The sequence below is a fragment of the Sparus aurata genome, chromosome 21, assembly GCF_900880675.1.
Source record: "Sparus aurata chromosome 21, fSpaAur1.1, whole genome shotgun sequence".
Taxonomy (NCBI): Eukaryota; Metazoa; Chordata; class Actinopteri; order Spariformes; family Sparidae; genus Sparus; species Sparus aurata.
Genome location: NC_044207.1, coordinates 17,520,992 through 17,542,481, shown reverse-complemented (window position 1 = coordinate 17,542,481; position 21,490 = coordinate 17,520,992). Strand labels below are relative to the sequence as shown.

At 38.8% G+C, this 21,490-nt stretch overlaps 1 protein-coding gene across 1 annotated transcript in view; it reads right to left on the bottom strand.

Moving 5' to 3' along the window:
- The window catches only part of insra (insulin receptor a), a 61,068-nt gene that overhangs the window by 30,616 nt on the left and 8,962 nt on the right, over nucleotides 1–21,490 (bottom strand). Inside the window, exon 2 of the mRNA XM_030402751.1 lies at nucleotides 17,133–17,681. Coding sequence (XP_030258611.1) covers nucleotides 17,133–17,681 — 549 coding nt within the window. The remainder of the gene's footprint in view (nucleotides 1–17,132; nucleotides 17,682–21,490) is intronic.

Here is a 21,490-nt window from a genome sequence, read left to right as displayed (position 1 = left end):
AGAGTAAAATCACTTGACAACAATAAATCAATGGGGCTTTTGGGAGGCAAGTGCTGGGTAGGCAGTTGGACTTAAGTTTGTTTACAACTGGCTTCAACATTTTAAAAAGTCTTGTGGCTTAATGTATCGCCTTGCGTCTCTGAACTCCTTATCTTTATAATGCTGGTTCCTCTGGCACGCCGGTCAGGGCCTGTCTCATCTCTTGTCATGGTGTTTGTGTAAAGTGCAGCAGGATCACATGAAGGCTGGGGTTTAATGCTGCAGAATGCCTGGCTCTTTATCTCATCGGTAGAGGTTTCACTTGGATGAGGGGCGGCTGCACAGCCGCACACAATGAGAAGCTTAATTCCCCCGAAGCCCCAAACGGACATCAACAACAAACCAACACAACGCCAGGCTCCTGTGCGACACAGATGAATACACCCTGTCAGAGCGATGCCAACTTGGAAACGGGAGGTGAAGAAACAGATTTTCGCAGGCGGCCAGCCAACGGCAAGCTTCAACAGCGTGGGGTGTCGAAAAGGCAGAAAGAATCCACATTGCTTGCAATAAATGACTCATACTGTTCATAACGGTTCCTTGTCTGCTGTCTGCAGTCAATGCACAAACTCTGCAAGGAGACGTTCCTTTTTTGTACTTTCTAACAACATCAAAACAGCTCACTCCTTCACCATACCCTAAACTCTGGGATTGCTGCCCTAAATTAAGAGCCTCAGTACTTGTCATTAACCACAATCGTCCCTAAAATCATTCTGTGGTGAGTTTTTCCAAGTTCCTTTTTATAGCAGTGATGAAACAGCAGCTTACTCAGCTTACTTTTTTGCATTGAGATCATTGTGGACCCCAGAAAATGCCAAATGGGAATGCGGTGGTGTGCTGGTAGGTAATTAAAATTCCGCATCCATGACGAGGCTAGTATTTAGTTTCTTATGAAAGAAAGGTTTTTGCTTAAGGTCCAGAAGAGAATAATCTTAAGAAGAGCAGATAAAGCACTTCTCTTTAAATGTTTCCACCCGTTTGACAATTCAAAATAAACTGACAGAGTAACAGCCCTGCAACTTGAGTACTGAATACACTGCCAAAGATGAACTTTGAAGACTGATTCATGTTTCACATATGACATGGATTGCTTGGGATTCACTGCTTATACAGCAAAACAGCTGACGAGATACGTAGGGAGGATGAGGCCACACAAAAAATATGCAAAAGGAAAATAGGACAAAAAGACAACAAATTTATGAGTTTTAAATATAGAAACGAAATGCTGATCACAAGTTTCCACAGCTCATGCTGACATCTTCGATTTGCTTCTTTTGTCCTGTCAACAGTCTAAAACTGGATTCTCATTAGAGAAACTAAACTAACTGTCAAGCAAGTAATCGTTTTATCAATTCAGCATGAATTATATACGCAACATCCAGTGCAACTTCCAAATGTAACAATCAATGATCATTGCTTAATAACCAAATCTACATGCAGTGAGTATCCTCACTTAGGGAACTTTCTGAAATCAAGGCACCTTTTACAGCTTGTATAAAAATAACAATTTCAGCTTTTAAGATCTTTCCTTTTTAGGCTAATTCATGTGTTTTTGGTGGTCAGACAAAGGTTTTGTTTTGGTCTGGTGCAAGTTGACCACATAGTATTCTTGAAAGAGTCTGTGCTTCATTCACTTCAACAATATCTTTAATGCATTCAGTAAACCAACAGAAGTCATTGCTCAAAATTCCTTTATTTTATTTGCTACAATCCTTATTTCTGGGGATTTGGGAAATAAAAAGTCATTTCTTAAATTGTTGCCAGGGGACTGTGTGTACCATGAAGATAATATTTGAAGTTAATTTAAGGTGTATATATGTGTCGGTGGTAATGGTACACTGAGCTTACAGTAAATTGACTTCACGCAAATGACACGATGCCATCAAAAGGTTGACATCTTTAATGGACAAGTTCACTTAAAGATGAAAATTCAGCTATTATCTACTCACCCTCATGACAATGGAAAGTTTCATAGGCCACAAAAAAAATCTGGAGCTTCACAGCAAAACAGTGTTGCAGTATTCAACTGAAGTAGATGGGGAAAACCACAAAAAGCCCAATAAAATGGCTCCATACAGCTCCTCCAGCCTCCAAGTCTCCTCAGATCCAAAATTGGTTTGAGAAGATGTTTTTGAAGCCATAATCTTCACTGTAGCAGCTAAGCTAAAAGTGCAAACCCTGTCAGAAAGGGATGCACTAGCTCAGCTGCACATTGAGGGTGTGAATACATTCTTTTCCAAAACAATTTCAACTCTCAGGGAGTCCAGAGACTTATTTTACGCTGGATGATCTGTATGGAGCCATTTAATGTTTTTGTTTGTTTTTTTGTGTGTTTGAAATGTTTTTAAACAAGTCCCCATCTACTTCAGTTGTTTAGGAGAATGTTGCAACTCTGTTGCTGTAAAGCTCTAGAAGTTGTTAGTGGATTTCATTTTACTTTTCATTAGGAAAGGGGTGAGTAAATCATGATTGAATTTAAATCTATCTTGCCTTCATCCGGCTCATTTCAATGACAGAGGGACTTCAGACTGGCTTGTACCGTCAGATCCAAAACCTCGTTGTGTATTCATATACAGCAGCCAGACAGATCAGAAAAAAACAATCATAGAAAAAACAAGGCTAAACTTTATTGTGCCAGAAGAACAGATTCCGAGAACAAAAAATGTCCTCAAAGCAATGAATGCAAATCTGAGCCAGACATCTGAGCCCTTTTGCCTTTGTTGCTTTGTCTAATTTTAATATAATAACTGATATCAGTCTATGCCATCTTTGACTTTTCTACTTGTATAACAAAATAAAATACCTGACTGTGCCCCTAGCACATTAAATTCACGAGTTCAGCTCACCTAAGGCCACGATGACTGGTGTCTCTGCCATGATGCTCTAACGTCTGTCATTAATACAGAACTGCCTGATTTCCTCTCTAGAAGTGAGGAACAGATGTGATACAGTCCTCACTTCTATTTCCAAACATGTCTCTGCCTACTGCAGCTCCCTTTATACCTTTAATAAGAATGAGATGGCGGCAAATAAAGACGGATGGATGGCAGGACATTAAATCAACAATGAATCAATTCATCGAGTGCATGACATTTGAGCTGAGATGTTGACTTCGTGAAGAGTCCTGTACAGACACGAACATTTGAAAAATCTCACAATGTTAAATTACCTTCAAAAGCAAAACATTAGCAATGCCCAATGGCATTTACTAATACATTTAATTCATTACTTTATTCTGAAAGCAGCAGGCTTTGTTGACTGAAGACAATCGAACTTCACCTCTCTGCCTTTAGGCTTTCTAAGAGTTGAGGCTAAATTCTTATGATCAAATACATGAGTAAAATCAACCACATTGTGTCGAGGAGGAGAGAAAAGCTGGCATACAGACATGGAGGACAGGAATTTATTTAGAGGTGAAAGGTAGAAAACCAGAGCTGAAGCGATTAGTCCATTAGTTGATTGACAAAAGCCTGATAATAATTCTGATAACTCATTAAGATAAAAGTCTTTAATCAACAAAAACACCAACTGTTTTGTCTCCAACATTTAAAATGTTTTGGTCTGCACTTTTACATGTTTTAGATCATTGTAGAGTTGTAACAATTTGTTATTTAATCAACCGAAAAAAAAAATTCTGGGCAAGTGTTTTATTAACTCAATTTGTTTGACTTACTTTCCAGGCAAAAAAGAAAAAAATATTTGGATTATAAAACAGTAAACTTCTGCTGACAAATCAAGATGTTAAATGTGTTACTTTTTTTGCTTTCGGGAAATTTGAAAGGTGGTCATTTATTACCACTTTTCATGGAAAAAGCATAGCTGGTTTTAAGGATTGTGACAATAAACAATGAGTCCATTATATAAAAAATATAACTGACGAATATATTTATGATGAAAATAGCCGCTAGTTGAATCCCTTAAGAAAGAGTTTCAACTTGTCTGAACTGGGTCAATTTTCCTTTATTAATATTTTTTTCAAGCAAAAGACAGAAATCAGTGAGGACCAATAAGAATTTTTACGTGTAACAATTCAATTGGGCATCAAGCACAGATGAGAAGGATTATAACTTGGAAACAACCTGCGATCAATCCAAATCAAATTAAAGCAACACCAAAGTACGTCATAAAAAAAGATTAAAGTTGCTGCCAGAACATGACTTTATAAAAAGCAATGGCTAATGGTTTATTCATCTAATTTTTTTCTTGGTAACCACTTGTCAACTGCTCTGACTCAGCAGCAGCAGCCTCATTTGAGACGACTCTGGTAGCAACAGGAACCGTCAACAATTTCATTAACTGGCCCTGGCCTCCGTTAATAGAACAAAAACACACAAACAACATGAAAAAGCACTTTTTGTTTTTAATGTCGCCCTGCTGCCGTGGCCATCTGAAGGCAGGATATCCAGTTTGTCCGTGACTGGAATAGAAATGATAAACACTGTGCATTCATTGATGGGCAATTACAATGCCTGCTTGACAGGCAAATGACGCATGTCACGGCCTTGGATCTTCATTTCCTTCCAGGGTTCAGCATCAGGCTGAAATAATGACTACCTCTGAGCTTGACTTTGACTACCTGTTATGACATCAAAAGCCTTTATGGCACATGTATGTCACGAATTTGGCATCATACAACCCATTGTCATTGAAAAATTCAATTTTAACGGCCACAAGTTATCTCTTGTACAGTGCAGCGGTCCACATAGGAATAAATTAGAAATGTTATCAGGAAAAAGGTCATCACCAGACTAGAATTAAAACTATCTGAATCAACTCAGTTAACTTTATTTTTATCTTTATTATTAACTCGGTTAATAACTATTTATTTGTTAACTATTTCAGTCAGGAAGGCATAGTTGGTGATGGTCTTTCCTTATGATGCTGAGTCTTTTGACTGCTTGTACAGTATTTTATGTTTTCTGCATTGGCAATGGCAGCTTGTATCAATGAAATGACGATAGTACTTTAATAGTCTTCAGAATAAAAAAGAAAAGAGCACGACTAGCTCCTCTTACAGACATTAAGGGGAAGAAAAGCTATTTAAGTAAAGTTAAAGGACAAAGCCAATGTTATTGAGATTAAATTCTATAAAACTTTTACCATGATGAGAAGGATATTGCCTGATTTGTGTTACAACATTAGAGATGTAACAGTCAATTAACAAAAAGTTGAGACTTCGTTTCAATAATCGATTCATTGTTTGCTTAATTTTTTTATCAAACATGTTAAACAGGGTCTGATTCCAGCTTGACAAATATGAGGATTTTCCTAGTTCAGTATCATTGTAAACTCAAAATATTTGGCTTTTTGGCTCTAGATCAGTCAATTAATTGAGACAATAATATGCAAATGTTGTGCTTCATGTGTGATTCTGGAGCCGTTTTCTAGTTGACTTAATTTTCTATTTTGCTTTTCTTGGACTGCAGTAAAAACACTCAAAATCTTTAAGGCACTCAGAAGCCAAAATCAATTACATCCAAGTCCCTGAACCAACTCTCTTCCCACCATCACATGATGTTATCCATTTCTTTATTTATTTACAGCCTTGGGTCCACACAAAATCAAATATCACAGCCTAGCTCTGACCATGTTTTGATATTAGACAACAGTGATATTTTGTCACACTGCGCGCATAAGAAAAAACTATTTGGTAAAGGTTGTGATGACAACATAAAAAAGTATTTTCCCTAAATAATACAAACTTTTGTGTTTAATAGACAAATCCTGTGGGTCTTATTAAACCGGCAGTAAAACAGCGGTGAGCTGCTGTAAATTGAATGGCCTGTTGTGAGCGTGAGTGTGAATGTGTACAGCACTGAAAAAACGCCTGTCGGCCCAGCTTTAACAGATGCCTGAAATGTCTGGGATTCCATGGGAATGGCTCCAGTAGCTGAACGGCGAGGGTTCGCTGGGTGCAGCTCCACAAGACCGAGTGCCAGAGCAGTTAAGTCAGCTCAAAGGAAAGGACACATGGTGTGTGTGTGTGTGTGTGCATGCGTGTGCGTGCGTGTGTGTAGGGATGTCTCAGAGCATTCTGGATTTAGGCTAGTAGAATAGCACTTTGCAGACTGAGCCATGAAATGAGTAGAATGTGGTAAAAAGAGAGTAGTTTTTATGACTTAAACACAATCTTTCTGTTCTTGTGTGAATCCTTTTGTACTTTTCATGGCTGATTACAATCCAAGTTTTGTGATAGAAATCAGGCCAAACAAATCCAGAAACCTTACTACAAAGTAAAGCCTCTTAAATGCATAGTTCCTGCTAAATTACCAGGATAATTTTTCTTGAACAGCTAAAGATTTCATGATCACAGATGCAGCTTAATTTTACTTGCGCATTTTCAAATATGCCACGTCAATGCTGAAAAAGGTTAGGCAAGGGACTGTCAAGCAGGTGGCAGTAATGCAACACTTGTGGTTGTCAGCCGCCATAAAACGCAACAGCAAATGAAGAAGCCAGGGCAAAGCAGGATGTACATGTACGCAACGTACGAGGCGTTTGAATATATTCAGGAGCATAGTGGCGAGGAGTTTTTGTTGTCAGGCGCTCTTGTATTGTATTTAATATCCAACAAGTAATTTCTTGTAATCTACTTGAATCAGCAACATGCAGTCGCAACATTGAAAGGAACATTCGGGAGCACTGAATGCTGAACTTGAGACAAGTACAGTACAGTGGATTCAGGTCCCTGCTGCAGGGACAACGTATTTCTGTAGGCTAACCCGGGTAGTACTCATAGCTGGTGTGGAAGTTTCACAACAGCCAAGTCAAACAAACAACATGCTACAACACACCTCTGTCAAGTGCTTTAAATCTCTTCACAAGCCGTTTTAAATCAAGGCTTTCCTGCTCTGATTTATTTTTTCTGTCAAACATGTATTCAAATTTTATTAATCATTTTCTTATTTGAAAATGTGGAACCTGCTGTAGGCCTAGTTCTGAAAAGTATTTACTTACCAAAAATGAAAGACAAACGGCTCACAGACAAGTGGAATTTGTTTTTAAAGCATTTGCACAGTTGAAACAAAGAAAGAAGGAAAGACATTCAAATATAATGATGAAGTTTCATTTGGACAGGTAGTCTACTAACTCATGAGAAAATGGCCCTTACACTGTAAACTCACTGGCCATATGTGCATGAACAATATATATTGTATTTGGATGATGTCTGGTCTTATGCTATGTGAGGTTGCAGGCCTGTAATAACATCACAGGGGCCTGTATTGAGTGATTGTGACAGAAAATGTATTTTGCACATTGAGAGCTAACATAAAGTACATCGGTCTTCGATTTCCTATCACCTTTGTTTTAGTTTGAACACAATTGCATTTACTTGAGGAAAAACAACATGCAGAGAGGTGCAGATTCTGGCTTTAAGGTTCAACATTATATAGAGGATACGGAATGAATGAGGGCCAGGTCAAAAATAGAAACAGAAGGAATGATTCATGTGATGGGAGGAGGACAAGGCTGGCTTGGCTTACAAAAACATGTTTTTAAGGCAGTGCTACAGTCAGAGTTTTCAGTGTCAATAATGTACACAAGTCAAGACACTATAATAAAGCCCTAGTTCCTTCAGGTTTTGTCACATCAGGGGTCACTTCCATCTCAAAATAATAAAGCTTCGTAACAATATCCTCTCATTTCCCCACAGACAGCTTTACTAGCAGCTAAGTTTGTCGTCTTTCCGGCCTCGATGACCTCCACGGGTCACCCATCAGTATTTTGGTCTCATAAAAGTGTCCACCACTTCTGAGGCAGGACCTCAGGCCCCTGTGTCCATTCATAACCTCGGAGAGGAAGCAGACCAACAAAGACAGGAAACAATTGGGATGAAGGCCCCGTGAACTTCTACGTCTGCCATTGTACTGAGTGGAAAAGGATCATGGCGCCACCGCTGACCGTTGCGTATGGGAGCTGCAACAAGGTCAGCTGAGAGGAGAGCTGAGGGTCAACGGTGAGGCTGGACCCATCCCCCAATCTCCCCCCCCCCCCCAGCCCCATAGTGACCAGTGACCTCGCTTTTCCTTCAGATACAGGCTGGGTGAATGACAGATGTGTTCATATCCACGATTACACCACAGTGTTACCCTCCCGTTTCCTAGCAGCAAGACTAAACAATAGCCGTCCACCCCGTCTGCACGCACACACGCAGAGGTTACGTCCCTTTGTGATTTATAAGCCATGTTTGTGTTGCCATTACACACACAGTGACCCTGACAAATCTCCATCATGTGATTGGTGGACAGACATATGTGATGTGAGCCAAGATTAAATTTGGAACATCCATATCAAGAAACGTCCGGCACCTTACCTGACCCGACTCACATGGGATTCATAGCAATACTCCAATTGTGACAGCCTGCCAAAACTGTCAGTAGTCTCCATCTGCCAACAGGCTACAGAGGCACACATGCAACAAGTGTGGTAAGTGCCAAACAAATCAGAGGTTGAGGCGTCTGTTAAGAGCTGCTCTCCAACTTATGGGAGCTTATTAAATATGTAACAGATCTTGCAACTAAAACACTGGTGAAAGCTGCTGCAGCAGCTGAGGAGACGGATGACACCCCCCCCCCCCCAATCTGTTCTCCGACTGAAGGTAGATAATTAAGATCACTTAATAATGTGTGTAAAATATTAGCCACCAGGGAAATACATTCATGCCCTTTTATACGTCTCTCTGGGCTTGGTGAAAAGCCTGCAACAGCTCCACTAAAAGAACAAACATAAGCCACATTTGATTACAACAAAGACCCTTTGTTTTGAAGAACACACTTTAGCAGATGCATTCTGGATTTAATTTCTATAATAATAAACCGAATTACAATATAATAGAAAATCATGACGACATAGAAATAGATGGATTGACTAACCAATGAACAACGACTGAGTCATTTGAGTTTTTCACTTCCAATGATTACAATAATTTTGTAATTAGCTAGCTTCTGCAGTGGCAGTAGTTACAGTCTTTGCTAAAGATCTGATGGTTCTGTCTGAAGCTCCACAAAAAGCTTTAAAACAACATCCTGCAAGCACAATCCATGATTAGTTTATAGTGCCCCCCAGCAGCCCACTATAACCATTATAAGTAACAATGCAACTGACAACATTACTGTAAAGATTACTGTAAAAGCACACAACAGATCTCTTAAAACACGGTGTATCAAAGCTATAAAGGTAAAACCATTAGATTTTATTTTACAGTAATTTGAAGTTATAGACACTGATACGACTCAGAAGGTACTTCATATTTCCACTGGCATTTTCCCCAAATTTGAATAAGACCATTAGATATGCAAGATTAGGGGCACCCTTGGGTTTTCTCTGTGAAACCCTGGTTTAAATCTGGCCCGGCTCCGTATTTACCCATCGTTCCACATCTCTAAACTGTCAACTCTCTGATAATAAAATGTCCAAAAATACTTTGGAATTGAAAAATTTGATTGACAGATGGACAAATTGTCAGTGCAGTTTTTGCGGTGGAAAACAATAATGGCCCAATAGGAAGCTCCAGATTCCTTATTTGAGTTACAGCCAATATTTTCAGCTGCCAGCCCCTTTCACAGCTCAGACTAAGCTGACGTACTTATAGACAGAAAACCTGTACCACACAAAGGCCAAAACACAATCAGATGTCCATTACCTTCAAATGAGTGTTGGCAAGAAATAGTAATTCATTCAAGTAAATAGGCTCAACAAATATCTTTCTCTACGCCAGTACATAATTACATTTCAATTTTTAAAAGGAAAGACGTGTCAGATTTGTTCTGCAACAGATTTAATAAGCCTGTGTTTATAACAGACTTGATATAAAAAATAAACACGGAACTAGGGGTTTGCAATTATTGATCATTGTCAGTAAAATGTTCTATTTCTTTTTAAATAAACTGCAGTTCTTTTTCGAATAACATGTCCTGATATAACAAATACAGACATGAACAACAGGATGGACAGTGTTGCATGCACAATTTGGCTTTATTGTGCATTAGGTGTTTTGAGATCCAGACATGCTCACACACGTCATACAGTAAACTGTTATCTAGTAGCTACATTCATAAGATATTTATCAGGATCTGTATATTCCATTTTGCAGGTGATAAACAGATCGATCACACTGAACGTATATTCACTTCTCAGTAATGTGTTGGTCCACTGATGCAGTCAAAAGTGGCATTTAGATAGTCAATCGAAAGAAAATTAGTGACCTATCTTGATTATTATTCAATTACAAATATCAAGAATTAGCTGCGTCCAGGTTCTTCAATATCCATATTTGCTGCTTTTCTTTGTAATTTCTGATATTAAATGAAGAGTGTATAGGTTTCGGACTGTTGGTTGGACAGAAGTAGCAATTTGAAAATGCCACCTTGGGCTCCAGGAATTGTGATCAGCATTTTTCGCGCTTTATTTCACATGTTACAAACTAAGCGGTTGGTCGGTTAATCATGAAAATAAAGTGTTTCGGCCTCCAATACAACACAACACAACATCTAAAATGCACAGTAAGATCTAAGTGTTCAACCTCTGTTAGGACATTTTTTGCATGTTTGTCTGGCTTTGACCTAAAACTCCATAAAATATCAAACATAAATTCACCCAAAACAGTTTATTACAAAAATGTGAAAAATGCTTGACAGGATGATGTCCTGTATTTGCCACCATTTAAGCTGCTGACATGGTATGCGTTTGTGTGGGTGCCTGTAGACAAATCTAATCAGCTTCGGTAATGAGCATCTCGTGCAACCTTGTTTTGCCACTTTGCTGAAAAGGAGGGGGAAATTAACAGTGGCTGCTCTGGGAGACGCTCAAATGATCCCGGTTATAGAAGCAGGGAAGGGAAATGGGTTGTGACTCCAAATATTGGGAGCCAAGCCAAACCTCATGGTCCTGCAGTGTTTTTTTCTGGTGGTGTACGAAGTACATAAAGTGTGTATAAAGTGGGCACTTAGAGCACTGGCTATGCTTTGCATTACAAAACATTTAAAAACATTAAAATCAGATCTTTTAATTAAAAAAGCTAAAAGACACTCCTCTATTTGAGTGAGATGGGAAAAAGATAAAGGCCATTTTTTTTTATCCATAAAAGGCCTCTTTTTGTATAAGACTCCGCAATGAAATGCAACAAGTTTGGGAAAAGTAGCTCACTTTAACAAATACAGTAAGACTATAAAAAGCAGTAAAAGGGTACATCTAAAGAGGACACAGAATTCCTTGCACTCTGCCCTGTGGTTCCAGCTCAGGCTTAGCGGATCTTTTCATGCTTTAGTGAAAGTAGGCGAAAAACCGCTGGGCCCAGACCACAGGACCACAGGCCCTGCCCCTACAAAATGCAGACCCATGACTGGAGATCAGATCTTGCCAGATGTCACCTGGTCTTGATTCATCGTCATTGCACAAAATAAGGAAATCACTTTTTATATAACACATATCTGCCTGGACTTTCACCACCATTTGACAAACTGCCTTCTGAGCCTGTTCTGAAAATTGTAATGAGTTTGATCACCTCAAGCACAAAGTAATTAGTGGGAAACCTATAAAAACCAGTGGCAAGGAGAATGAGGAGCATAATAATGGACCTCGCTCAGATAAACAGAAACTGCATGTAGCGGCCACAACGGAAGAAACATTAATAAGAGCCTGTAAAGAAAGGAATATGCAGATAAACTCGTTTAAAAGAACTGTTAAACCAGTGTACTCTGTGTTGCGTAATGGTGCAAGCCAAGGTGTTCAGACAGCACCCATATGCAAAATTCTTCTCAGCACTTGAACTCTTTGGCAGTGTGAAATGGGGTGGGCTTGTCATATTACAGTAAAAGCCAAGACACAGACGTAAGGAGGAGCTGTGATCAAAGGGCAGAGAGAGAGATGTGCCATAATGTCTGATACCTTCTCTACCTCCTCCACACAACATGAGCAATGACAACACTCCAGTCTGTTGAGAGTAAACATTCAAAGACTAACTGGCGAAGTGTTGCGTAAACGTCATAGTGCGGTCTGAGCTGCATTGACACAGCACATGGCCTACTTAACTAAGCCTAAGCAAATGATACAGCTCTGATATTTCAACACTAAAAAGGGACACAACTAACTTTTTTGCAAGTTTTAGGCTGCAATTCATAATTCGATTTTAATCATTAACTCACATGTGCTATTATTTGATCAAAATGGAGAGCTGATTTCTGTAGGTGTTGGACTGGTTGGACTTGTGGAAAAAAGCAAAGGGCAATGGAAATGGAAAATGATGTGTTGATGGAAAATAGCTGAGAAAAACTATGCAAACAGCTGCTGCTGCTCATGTGAAAAACTTTGAGCGCTTGATACAATTACTCATCGAAAACAAGTGTAGTGCTAATGTTTCCGGTTGTTATAACTGCGGTGTAACGTAGCATGTACTCATAACAAACCATCAGAGGACCTTGCATTGAATTATGTGAACCGTTAAACCCCTAGAAATTACTTTTCAGCCTTACAACCTATTGTAGAAACAAAACTAAGCATATTTCATTTCAGGTGTTGTAATATTGAAATTTAACTTTAACTAGGTGAGTTTTAAGGGGTTTATAATCTCATTTGGTACTGTTACACAGCCGCATTCCATTATTGATCAATGTGTTCAGTAGTTTACCCAAATTAATCCATAAACCACTTAATCAAAACAACAACAACAGATGATGTACCATCATAGACAAATAAAAAGCTGCAAATATTCCCACAAGATTAGAAAAGTTTCAGCGTAACAGTGAATCTTTTATGAGATCTGCAAGCGATTAAGTTCTCTAGCATTGTACAATATTAAGCCAAGGTCCAGGACCATTATATTCATTTCACGCTATTAAAAAAGGAATCCAAGATTTTAATCACTGCATTCATAAAATTTGAAAAAATGAAGTCTCTGGTGGGGAGGCAATCTTCTTAGTAACTCATAAAAACGCTAAAAACGTGTAAAGCAGTTGTAGAGTAAAAATAATAGTAATAGATAAATATGAAAACATTTACTTCAAAAATAGAGTGGCTTCTATTAAAACCTATAAAAAGCATGATGATGAAGGTTCTCAGTCATCCACATCATGGTAATTCTAAGTGCTGTATCAGAGGCAGTCGGACTCTATCTCTTGGATGAGAGGTGAAATATCTTCAAGAAACTGTCAAGCTCCCTACGATACAGCACATCTCTCTATAAAAGCAAGGAATCTCTGTCTGTCTGTCTGTGTGTGTGTGTGTGTCTGTTCCTCAAATATCTCTGCGGATCAGGATCAGACTGAGCTGAGAGTTTCAACATGGCTGCTGCTTGGTTCAAGGGTGTGCAACGTCGGATTTGTTTGGACTGCAATGATACCGTTAATAAATTATTTCATAAATGCTTTACAAATTCTGCGAGCACCGTCTACCGGAGCCACCACAGTCACGTGCGCACCAGAGCCAATCACTGCACACCGTAGCCACGTGCGCACCAGAGCCAATCACTGCAGAGCTCAAACCCACGGCATACCTGAAGAAACAAGCGGATTTATACCAGCAGTGGCACGCGCTGGACCGGGATTTTGCCGGCGGTTCGGTCCCGTTCTGTTCTGTGCATCTAAACTGACTGCTGTGGATTAATGACACTAAACAAGTCCGGACCGAGTCTGTTTGGGTCTGAGGAGATCCGGAGACGCGCGGACAACAATCTGTGGAATCTGTGGATGTTCGTGTGTAGCCAGCTGCTAGCCCACCCACACGGCCCACCTCCCGAGTCGACGGACTGGACGCACCAGCACATCCAAAACCGGACTCAGGGTAAATAATGTCTGCCGCGCTTTTTCGCGAACATTGCCGTCACGTTTGCTTTGTATCTGGTGCAGGAAGAAACGGTAAAAAGGGGCTTTTGTCACGAAAGTGTCCAAGCAGCAAGTTTGGTTGTTGAGGAACGGGGAAGTTGTGGGAGGGACGGAGGCAGATGAATGACAGGCAACGACGGTCGGTGCAGATACAGCGATAGAGACATTGAGATATTGAGAGTTGAGAGATTTGAGACATTTAGCGTGTTTGGAGTGTATAGTTAGTGTGATATGTATTGTTTAGTGTAGTGTGTTTAGTGTGTAGTGGAGTCGATTTTTTGTTTAATTAGTCAAAACAATGAGGAGACTGCTGAATGTGGAGCAGACAGTGCAGCTCTTCATTCAGGTGGAAGGAGCTCAGGCAGACCTGAGCATTGCCTGCATTTAAATGTTAATAGTTACATATAACTTTGTAAATTCTTAAAATGTATGCACATATTTAGCAAACAACAATTTATATTTGCATTATAAGTAGGGTAAGTGTACCTAATAAGCCCACGTACCATATAAGCCCACTTGTGACTTCTGAGTCAATTTTAAAAAAAACTACATCACCATTTTTGCTGGTTCATGGTTCTTCCAATGAAGCTGCTTGTTACATAAATTATACTTTTGATTGTAAGCCAATCAGATTTGTCGATCTTGAGTTATCGAAGCACATGTGTGACATGTACCTGCTGCTCCCAGAAGAAGTTACAAAAAAACTTAGGTGATTTTGATGCCCTGAAAACCAACATTTTTTTCCATATTTCTACTCCTGCTTTTGGTAAATACTCATTTGTTATCAAAATTTAAGAGATTAGTGCTTTAAATAAAACATATGTTAGAATTTTACTAGAATTAGAAATGTTTTTTCTTTTGTAGTCAAAATGTGTTTTAGCATGCTAGCCAACAACCCACATGCTGCATCAATATAGTCACTGCATAGCATTGCTCATTGCAATGACATAAAGCATGATAAGCATGTGTAGTTTACATTTTTGTAGGCAGAATATCCTATTGTACTGTTAAATAGATAATACATGTGTATATGAATCTTTATTTATTTTTTAATTAACATTTTTACCAAGTGGGCTTAAAGGGGACACTAGCAAAAAAAACACACCATTTAGGGTGGATGTAAATGAGTATAGCTAATTACTTAAATGCATGATCAATTGATACTTTTCATGTTATGTTAGTACAGCATATATAGATTCATGTCATGTAGTTGTTTTTTTAATGTCATGTGTGTAGAAAAAAATATTCTGACTTTTAACCAGAAATTCACTGATGTTCCCTTTAAGCCCACCTGCTCCCATTAAGCCCACTTAGCTGTGTTTCAATGGAGATTTTCTCCCTTTTGACTTTTGAACCATTTTCCTGCCTAAAATTGACCTCACCTAATCAATCAGCTTCATAATTCAGATAATTAAATACCCAAATTTAAATATGAGTGATGTTGCATAGGTCAATTCATTCTGGATAGGCCTACATTCTATCCTACCATTAGCATAATTCTCGATCCTTTACTTTTCAGATGACATGACTAGAACACGAAAAAAGTACAGCTCATGCAAACACATGGCAGAAGCATGCCGCCAATATACAGGGAGGGAACAATGACAAATCTCTCAGTTCTGGCAAGAACGTACTCTTTAATGGTACTCCACAGTGGTTTTAATGGTTTCTATGTAAGCTGTTTTTATGTTTTAAAAATCAATTAAAGTTATTTGTTTAATTGTAAATACTGAAATTGACTCGTTTATTATCCTTAAAATATTAGTATTGAACCAGTACACTGCCTTTCTTTCAGTCATTAGGTCTTCAGAAATCTAGATAAAAACATCTGCACTCTCAACCAGCTGGCTGGACCAGAAATTTTGGCCAATTGTAAATGCCAACAGTACAATGTAGGATAGAGATACAGACAAAATGACAACACATATGTAAAGATGAGGTACTCAAGAGTAATTTCCATTCTAATTTTGATTTTGCCAATGAATAGTTTTTTGGCTACATTCCAAAGAAGACATGTTGTAAGTTTAGCTTTATCTGTGTTGACAACACAGCAAAAGGCTGATCACGCCTATTTCAAATGCAATTTACAGGCCAGAGGAAAGGAGTGGAGACAAAATAGAAATAGCTATTGAGAGCTAAGACATTACATTTCTTAATAGAATAAGTTTGGATTGTTAAGATTTTTAAATATATATTTATTTATCAACAAGTCATGAAGTGGGCTTATTTGGAACACCCATGGGCTTAATGGGTACATTAAGTACCCATTAAGCCCATGCCAGACTTTTGACATATTTTGACAAATTAAACAATAAAAACATAAAAAATTGGTATAAATGAATTATTGACACTTCAAATGAGACATTAGACTATCATTTTAACTAAAATGTTCTCACTTTAATTGGGGCGGTATATATTAAAAATGTCTGAAAAGCAGATTTGGTGGGCTTAATAGGTACACTTACCCTAATAAAAAATGGTTTGTTAAACATATCTGTGGTTTTCACAGTAAAAAAAATCTAACTTTTTCTACTCGGATTTTATGTTTTTGTTTGTGATTTTAGGTCCATTGTGTTAATACAGTATGTCAAAATAAAAAAATAACTGTACAGTCACATGTGAGGTTGTGCTAAAAAAAATTACACCAAGTAAATAGTTTTTAAGGTGAAATATCATGGCAAAAATAGTCAAAAACGGCCAATTATACCCTGGAATATTAGATTTCAAAACAAACCTAAATATCCCTGACGTCCCACCTTCAAACACAGCCTCATTTGGCCATCCATGAAAAAGCTACTTAACCTCCCACTTTTCTATAGGAATACATATTTCCTATGGGCACTGCACTAGTCCATTTGAAGTGCAGGACTTCTTCCTTAACCCCAATTGAACTGCTTCTACCACCACCATTCTTTCCGTTTTCAACCAGGACCATGATATGTAGCACGATGGATCAGATCGAGGAAGTATTGCTGTTTCAGACTGCATGACCGTAAAAACCCAAAAAATGAATCACAGAAATACAATAAATGATACACTACTCAAAATCAGTTAGGGATACTGGTGTATTTTTTTATAGTTTCACTTGATTGTTTATTCTGTGACATATTTGAATTTTCATTTTTGTGCTCTGTGAATATTTTTGGTCCCCCAAAATATTGCGACACATCTTATTTGACTTTTAATTAATATTCGTGCACACGCATATATGCAACCACATCCCAATATCCCTAGCTCACTGAGTAGCGTATAAGAGTATACCAGAAGAATACTTACTTCTTTGGCAGTGGTTCTGAGTCCAGCAGCGCTCACTGAAGTGTCCGTTGATGGTGGTCGTCTGGCAGGTCGTCTTTCCGATGGCTGCCCCTGGGCACACGTCTCCACACTCTCGGTCGTTCTTGTTCGCCATGATGTAGTTGTCCTCAACTGAATCAAGGATTTTGGACCAGTCCAAAGTTGAGAGATAGCAGAGATCTGGGTTCTTCTCAATTCTCACAGCTCCGCGGGTGATGTTCATCAAGCTATGGAGGCCGATCTCTCGCAGCTGGAGCATCTCGAACATCACTAAAGCATAGTTGAAGAACAGGTTGTTGCCTCTGATCACAGTTAGGTTGGGGAAGAGGTCGTTGAGGGTCTCCAGGCCGTAAACTCTGAAGAGCAACAGGTAGTCGGTGACCACTATCAGTTTGGGGAAACTGAGGCCTCGGAAATCTTCAGGCTTGGTCCTGAACATGAGTAAGATCTTCAGGTGGCCTTCGATCACAGTGCAGTTCTCAAGTGTCTGCAGGTTGGTCACATTGTTCCGGATGTCCTTGCTTGGACAAACTGAGAAGACAAAAAAGGGAAAGACATGGGTTCTTTAGAAACTAGATATCTTCATGTATGACAAAAGTTAAAGCAAGGCTCAAACAAGGCTTCAGGTAAAGACTGAGTTGAACAGTAAAGTTTTCTGGGTAACTGGACAGTATTGCTCAAATGAACAGGAAATGTTATGACTCTCGGAAGGATTACAACTGCTGAACGTGACTGATGCGTTAGGCAAGACGTCTGCTCTCTAAACTGGAAAAACAGGGTCGAGTAAGTCAGGCATGGCCTCAAGGAGGAAAAGAAATGGCTCTCTTGGTAATTAGAGGGGATATTTTACAGAAAAATATGTGGTTGTGTCTCTGGCTTTGATGAAGTCCAGACCATCTTCAGTGACACTTTGTTTAGCAACCACATATCTGGCCGTGTGCCACCATCAAATATGGAGTGCTGTCATCAGACTGAGGCTGTGCTCATCCTTGGTTATGCTTAGTTGATTTGTGGACTTGCTTCTGAAAGTCAAGACCATAAAAAACATTAGCCAATGCACTAAAAATATTTGTCTGAGAGGGGAACTGTGGCACTAATGGCAGTGTATTGCACCAGTAGTAGATTTGTGGCTTTGTCAGTCCTCACCCAGACACATGATACTGTTTGATGAAGAATTCCTTAACTCTGGGTAACATTTTTGTTGCCTATATAATTTTAAATTCTACTGAATCTACTATTTACTACTATTTATCTGTCAATTATCTTTTAACAATAATCATTTAGGTCATTTCCTGACTTGTGAAAAAAGCCTCGCACAATTTGCCAGATCCCAAGATGATGTCTTCTAAATAAGGGTTTAACTTAACCAAAACCCAATATTGTATAATTTCAAAGTTTATATACCAGAAAATAGAAGCAAATCCCCACATTCAGGAAGTTAGATGCAACAGAATTTTGGCCTTTATGCTTGAAGAAATTAATTAACTAGTCAACAAAGTCTGTATGAACACACTACAAGCAAGTGATAGACAGATAATCAGCATTTTTCCAATAATCAGTATAAGTGGTTTCCAGTTTGCCAATTAAAAAAAGCTAATTTAAAAATGTGCTACTATGATGCAACATCCTCACATACAGTGTCCCACCAAGACTAACTGATGCAATTTAAAGCCTTGAAACACTGAATAATCAGAATCTTCAAAATAATAAGTTACAAAAGTTATCAAACAAATGTAGTGGAAAGGAAGTATAAAGTAGCAGAAGATCAAAGTACTCAAGTAAAGTACCTGAAGATTGTACTTAAGGAGAGTACTTGGTAAACTGTATGTAGTTTTGTTTCATTACTGGTTGCTCTGTTTAAAATTTTGACACAAAGAGTCTAATAATCAGTGTAGGGCCTGAAAAAGACATATCCATCGACCCCTACTTCAAGCAAATGTGTATTTTTGTTTTTGGGATTAAATTTTCTGTGCATGTTTTGTAAAATATTTATATGTTTTGTGGAAAAAGAAGGTTAACAAAACAGGGAGGCCATCTGAATCTACAGTATTTCATGTTATTAATAAAGGGGCAGATAATATATATTTTGTTTTCTTGCTCCTCTTCTGCTCATGGAATGTGTACAAGTATGTTGGGCAAAAGTGTATTATTTGTCTTGTACAATTGTTTTTAGAAATCATACAATGAAAAAAGAAAAATAAACCAAATGTGAATGACTGAATGACAAAACTTACAATCAACTAATTGATGAATTAACCAGTTGTTTCAGCTTTATTAGATTGTGAACTGTACTGAGACTCCAGTTTAGGGCTGGGCAGTAGGCCTCAAAATAATATCACAATATTTTTAGCTTACAATATATATCTTAATATTTTGAAATGGCCTCAAAAGCACTTCATAAATACAAGAATTGAGCCCCAAAATATCACAATAGTTTTGACCAAATACCCTGACTTGATATTGCAACAATATTGTAGGGATGACTACTTGCATTGTAACAAAATATTACCACATGACTAATAAAGACTGAATGGGTAAAAGTAAGTATTAGAATAAGTAGGACAGTCTGGCAAGTTTTGAAAATGACATCACTTTACTGTTATGCACAGCGTCAATCAGTAAAAGACACAATAGACCCTTATCACGATATAACATACCAAAATATCTCAGGAGGTACATAGTCTCATTACAACATCATGATATATATCATATATATTGCACTGCCCTACTCCAGATAATGCAGAACAGCGATCGGGAAACCACCTGTGAAATATATCAAACACTATAACATTCAGGGGGCTCTTTATGGAGAGTGTTGACAGTAATAAGGATTTCCTCAACTTTTCTTTGGGACATCAGCCAAGCTCTTCAATATATGCTTTGTGTGACATAACATAAGTAATGACAGCCATAAAGATGTTTGTCTTTGCAGGTGCAATGTGGGACATTCCAGGCCCGATTTTACAGTTCACAAAGTCATGAGTGCAGCTGGAGGTGTGCTGCCTGGTGAGAGGACTGTATTTGTTTACCAACCGACCCACCACTGAGCTGAGCACATCAGGCCAACTGGTCAGCCATGTGGGGAAGCAGTATAACAGCTAGGCGTGCACCTCTTTATGGCAGCAGCTCGTTTTACACCTTCTGTTGCATAACAGTACAAGACAACCGGCACACACACACACACATACACACACACACACACACACACACACAGTGTACAATTACGGAGTGTCCAAACAACAACTTTTTCACTTTATGCATGTGAAAAATCCACAGCACTTATCTAAAGTTGAGCCTACAACTTTGTTTCAAGTACACACACAATCTCCTAACATAGCTATTAAAAGAAACTTGGCTTCTTATAAAGTACATTTCTCTTTTTAAACTACTTTTAGACATGTGTTTGTGGTCTTAGGGAGGATAGCTGAACTGTAAGGATGGATGGCATGCCATAAGCCTGTAATTACAACACATCCACCTCCAAATGAAACATTTCCTATCAAACTGATGGTAACTGCCACAGGAGGCTTACTGCAGATCCATCAAGAAATACATATAAAACTACAAAGAGCCTCCATCTTTCTCGTACAAGACCTCACACTCACTCAAACAGAGGACTTTAACAGGCAAAGACGTTGGCAGTATGCGATATAGGGGTAGTGGCTGAGTAGTCGCAGTTAAGTCAGCCAGCAGAGTACTGAGTGACCCTGTGAGTAAGGGAATCATCACAGGGCGGCGAGTCCAGGCTTCTATCAGTGTGCACTTTCAGCCAGGCCAGTATTTTTAGCACCACATTCCCAAAAGAGAATCTAATACACTCCGGCCGTACTGATCGTGGCTCACATTGGAAACTGGAACATGGCAGCGCTGGTGTGTAAGTGAGGAATTTAAGGGCGGCAGCAGAAGAAGAACGGACTGAGCTGACTTCTCAATGTGGGAACAAACAAAACTTTGGCAGAAGTGGGTTTTTGTGTTGTTGCCGCTGTTTTAAGTAGAGCACTAAAACTCCACAGCATATCTCAAGCAAAACAAACCAGGTGCATCCCAGGATTAAAATGCTCCTTGTATTGTCGGGAGAGAGAAACAAAGTGGGAGACATCATAAAGGTTGCTATGGTTACTAGGTTGGCTCCAGCTCTCAAAACATCACCTACTCTGAGCCTGAGGACTGAAAAAAGACGCCACTGTGCTCTGAATCATCAATTAGAGTCATTAAAGAGGCTGATTTTCATTGACCAATGCCTTCAAAAGGTGTCTCGCTGCCTGCACCTCTGAGACAGATGAACTTTTAAGGTTAATCAAAAAGGAGCAGCATGATGGTTTCCCCTTTCAGGAACACTG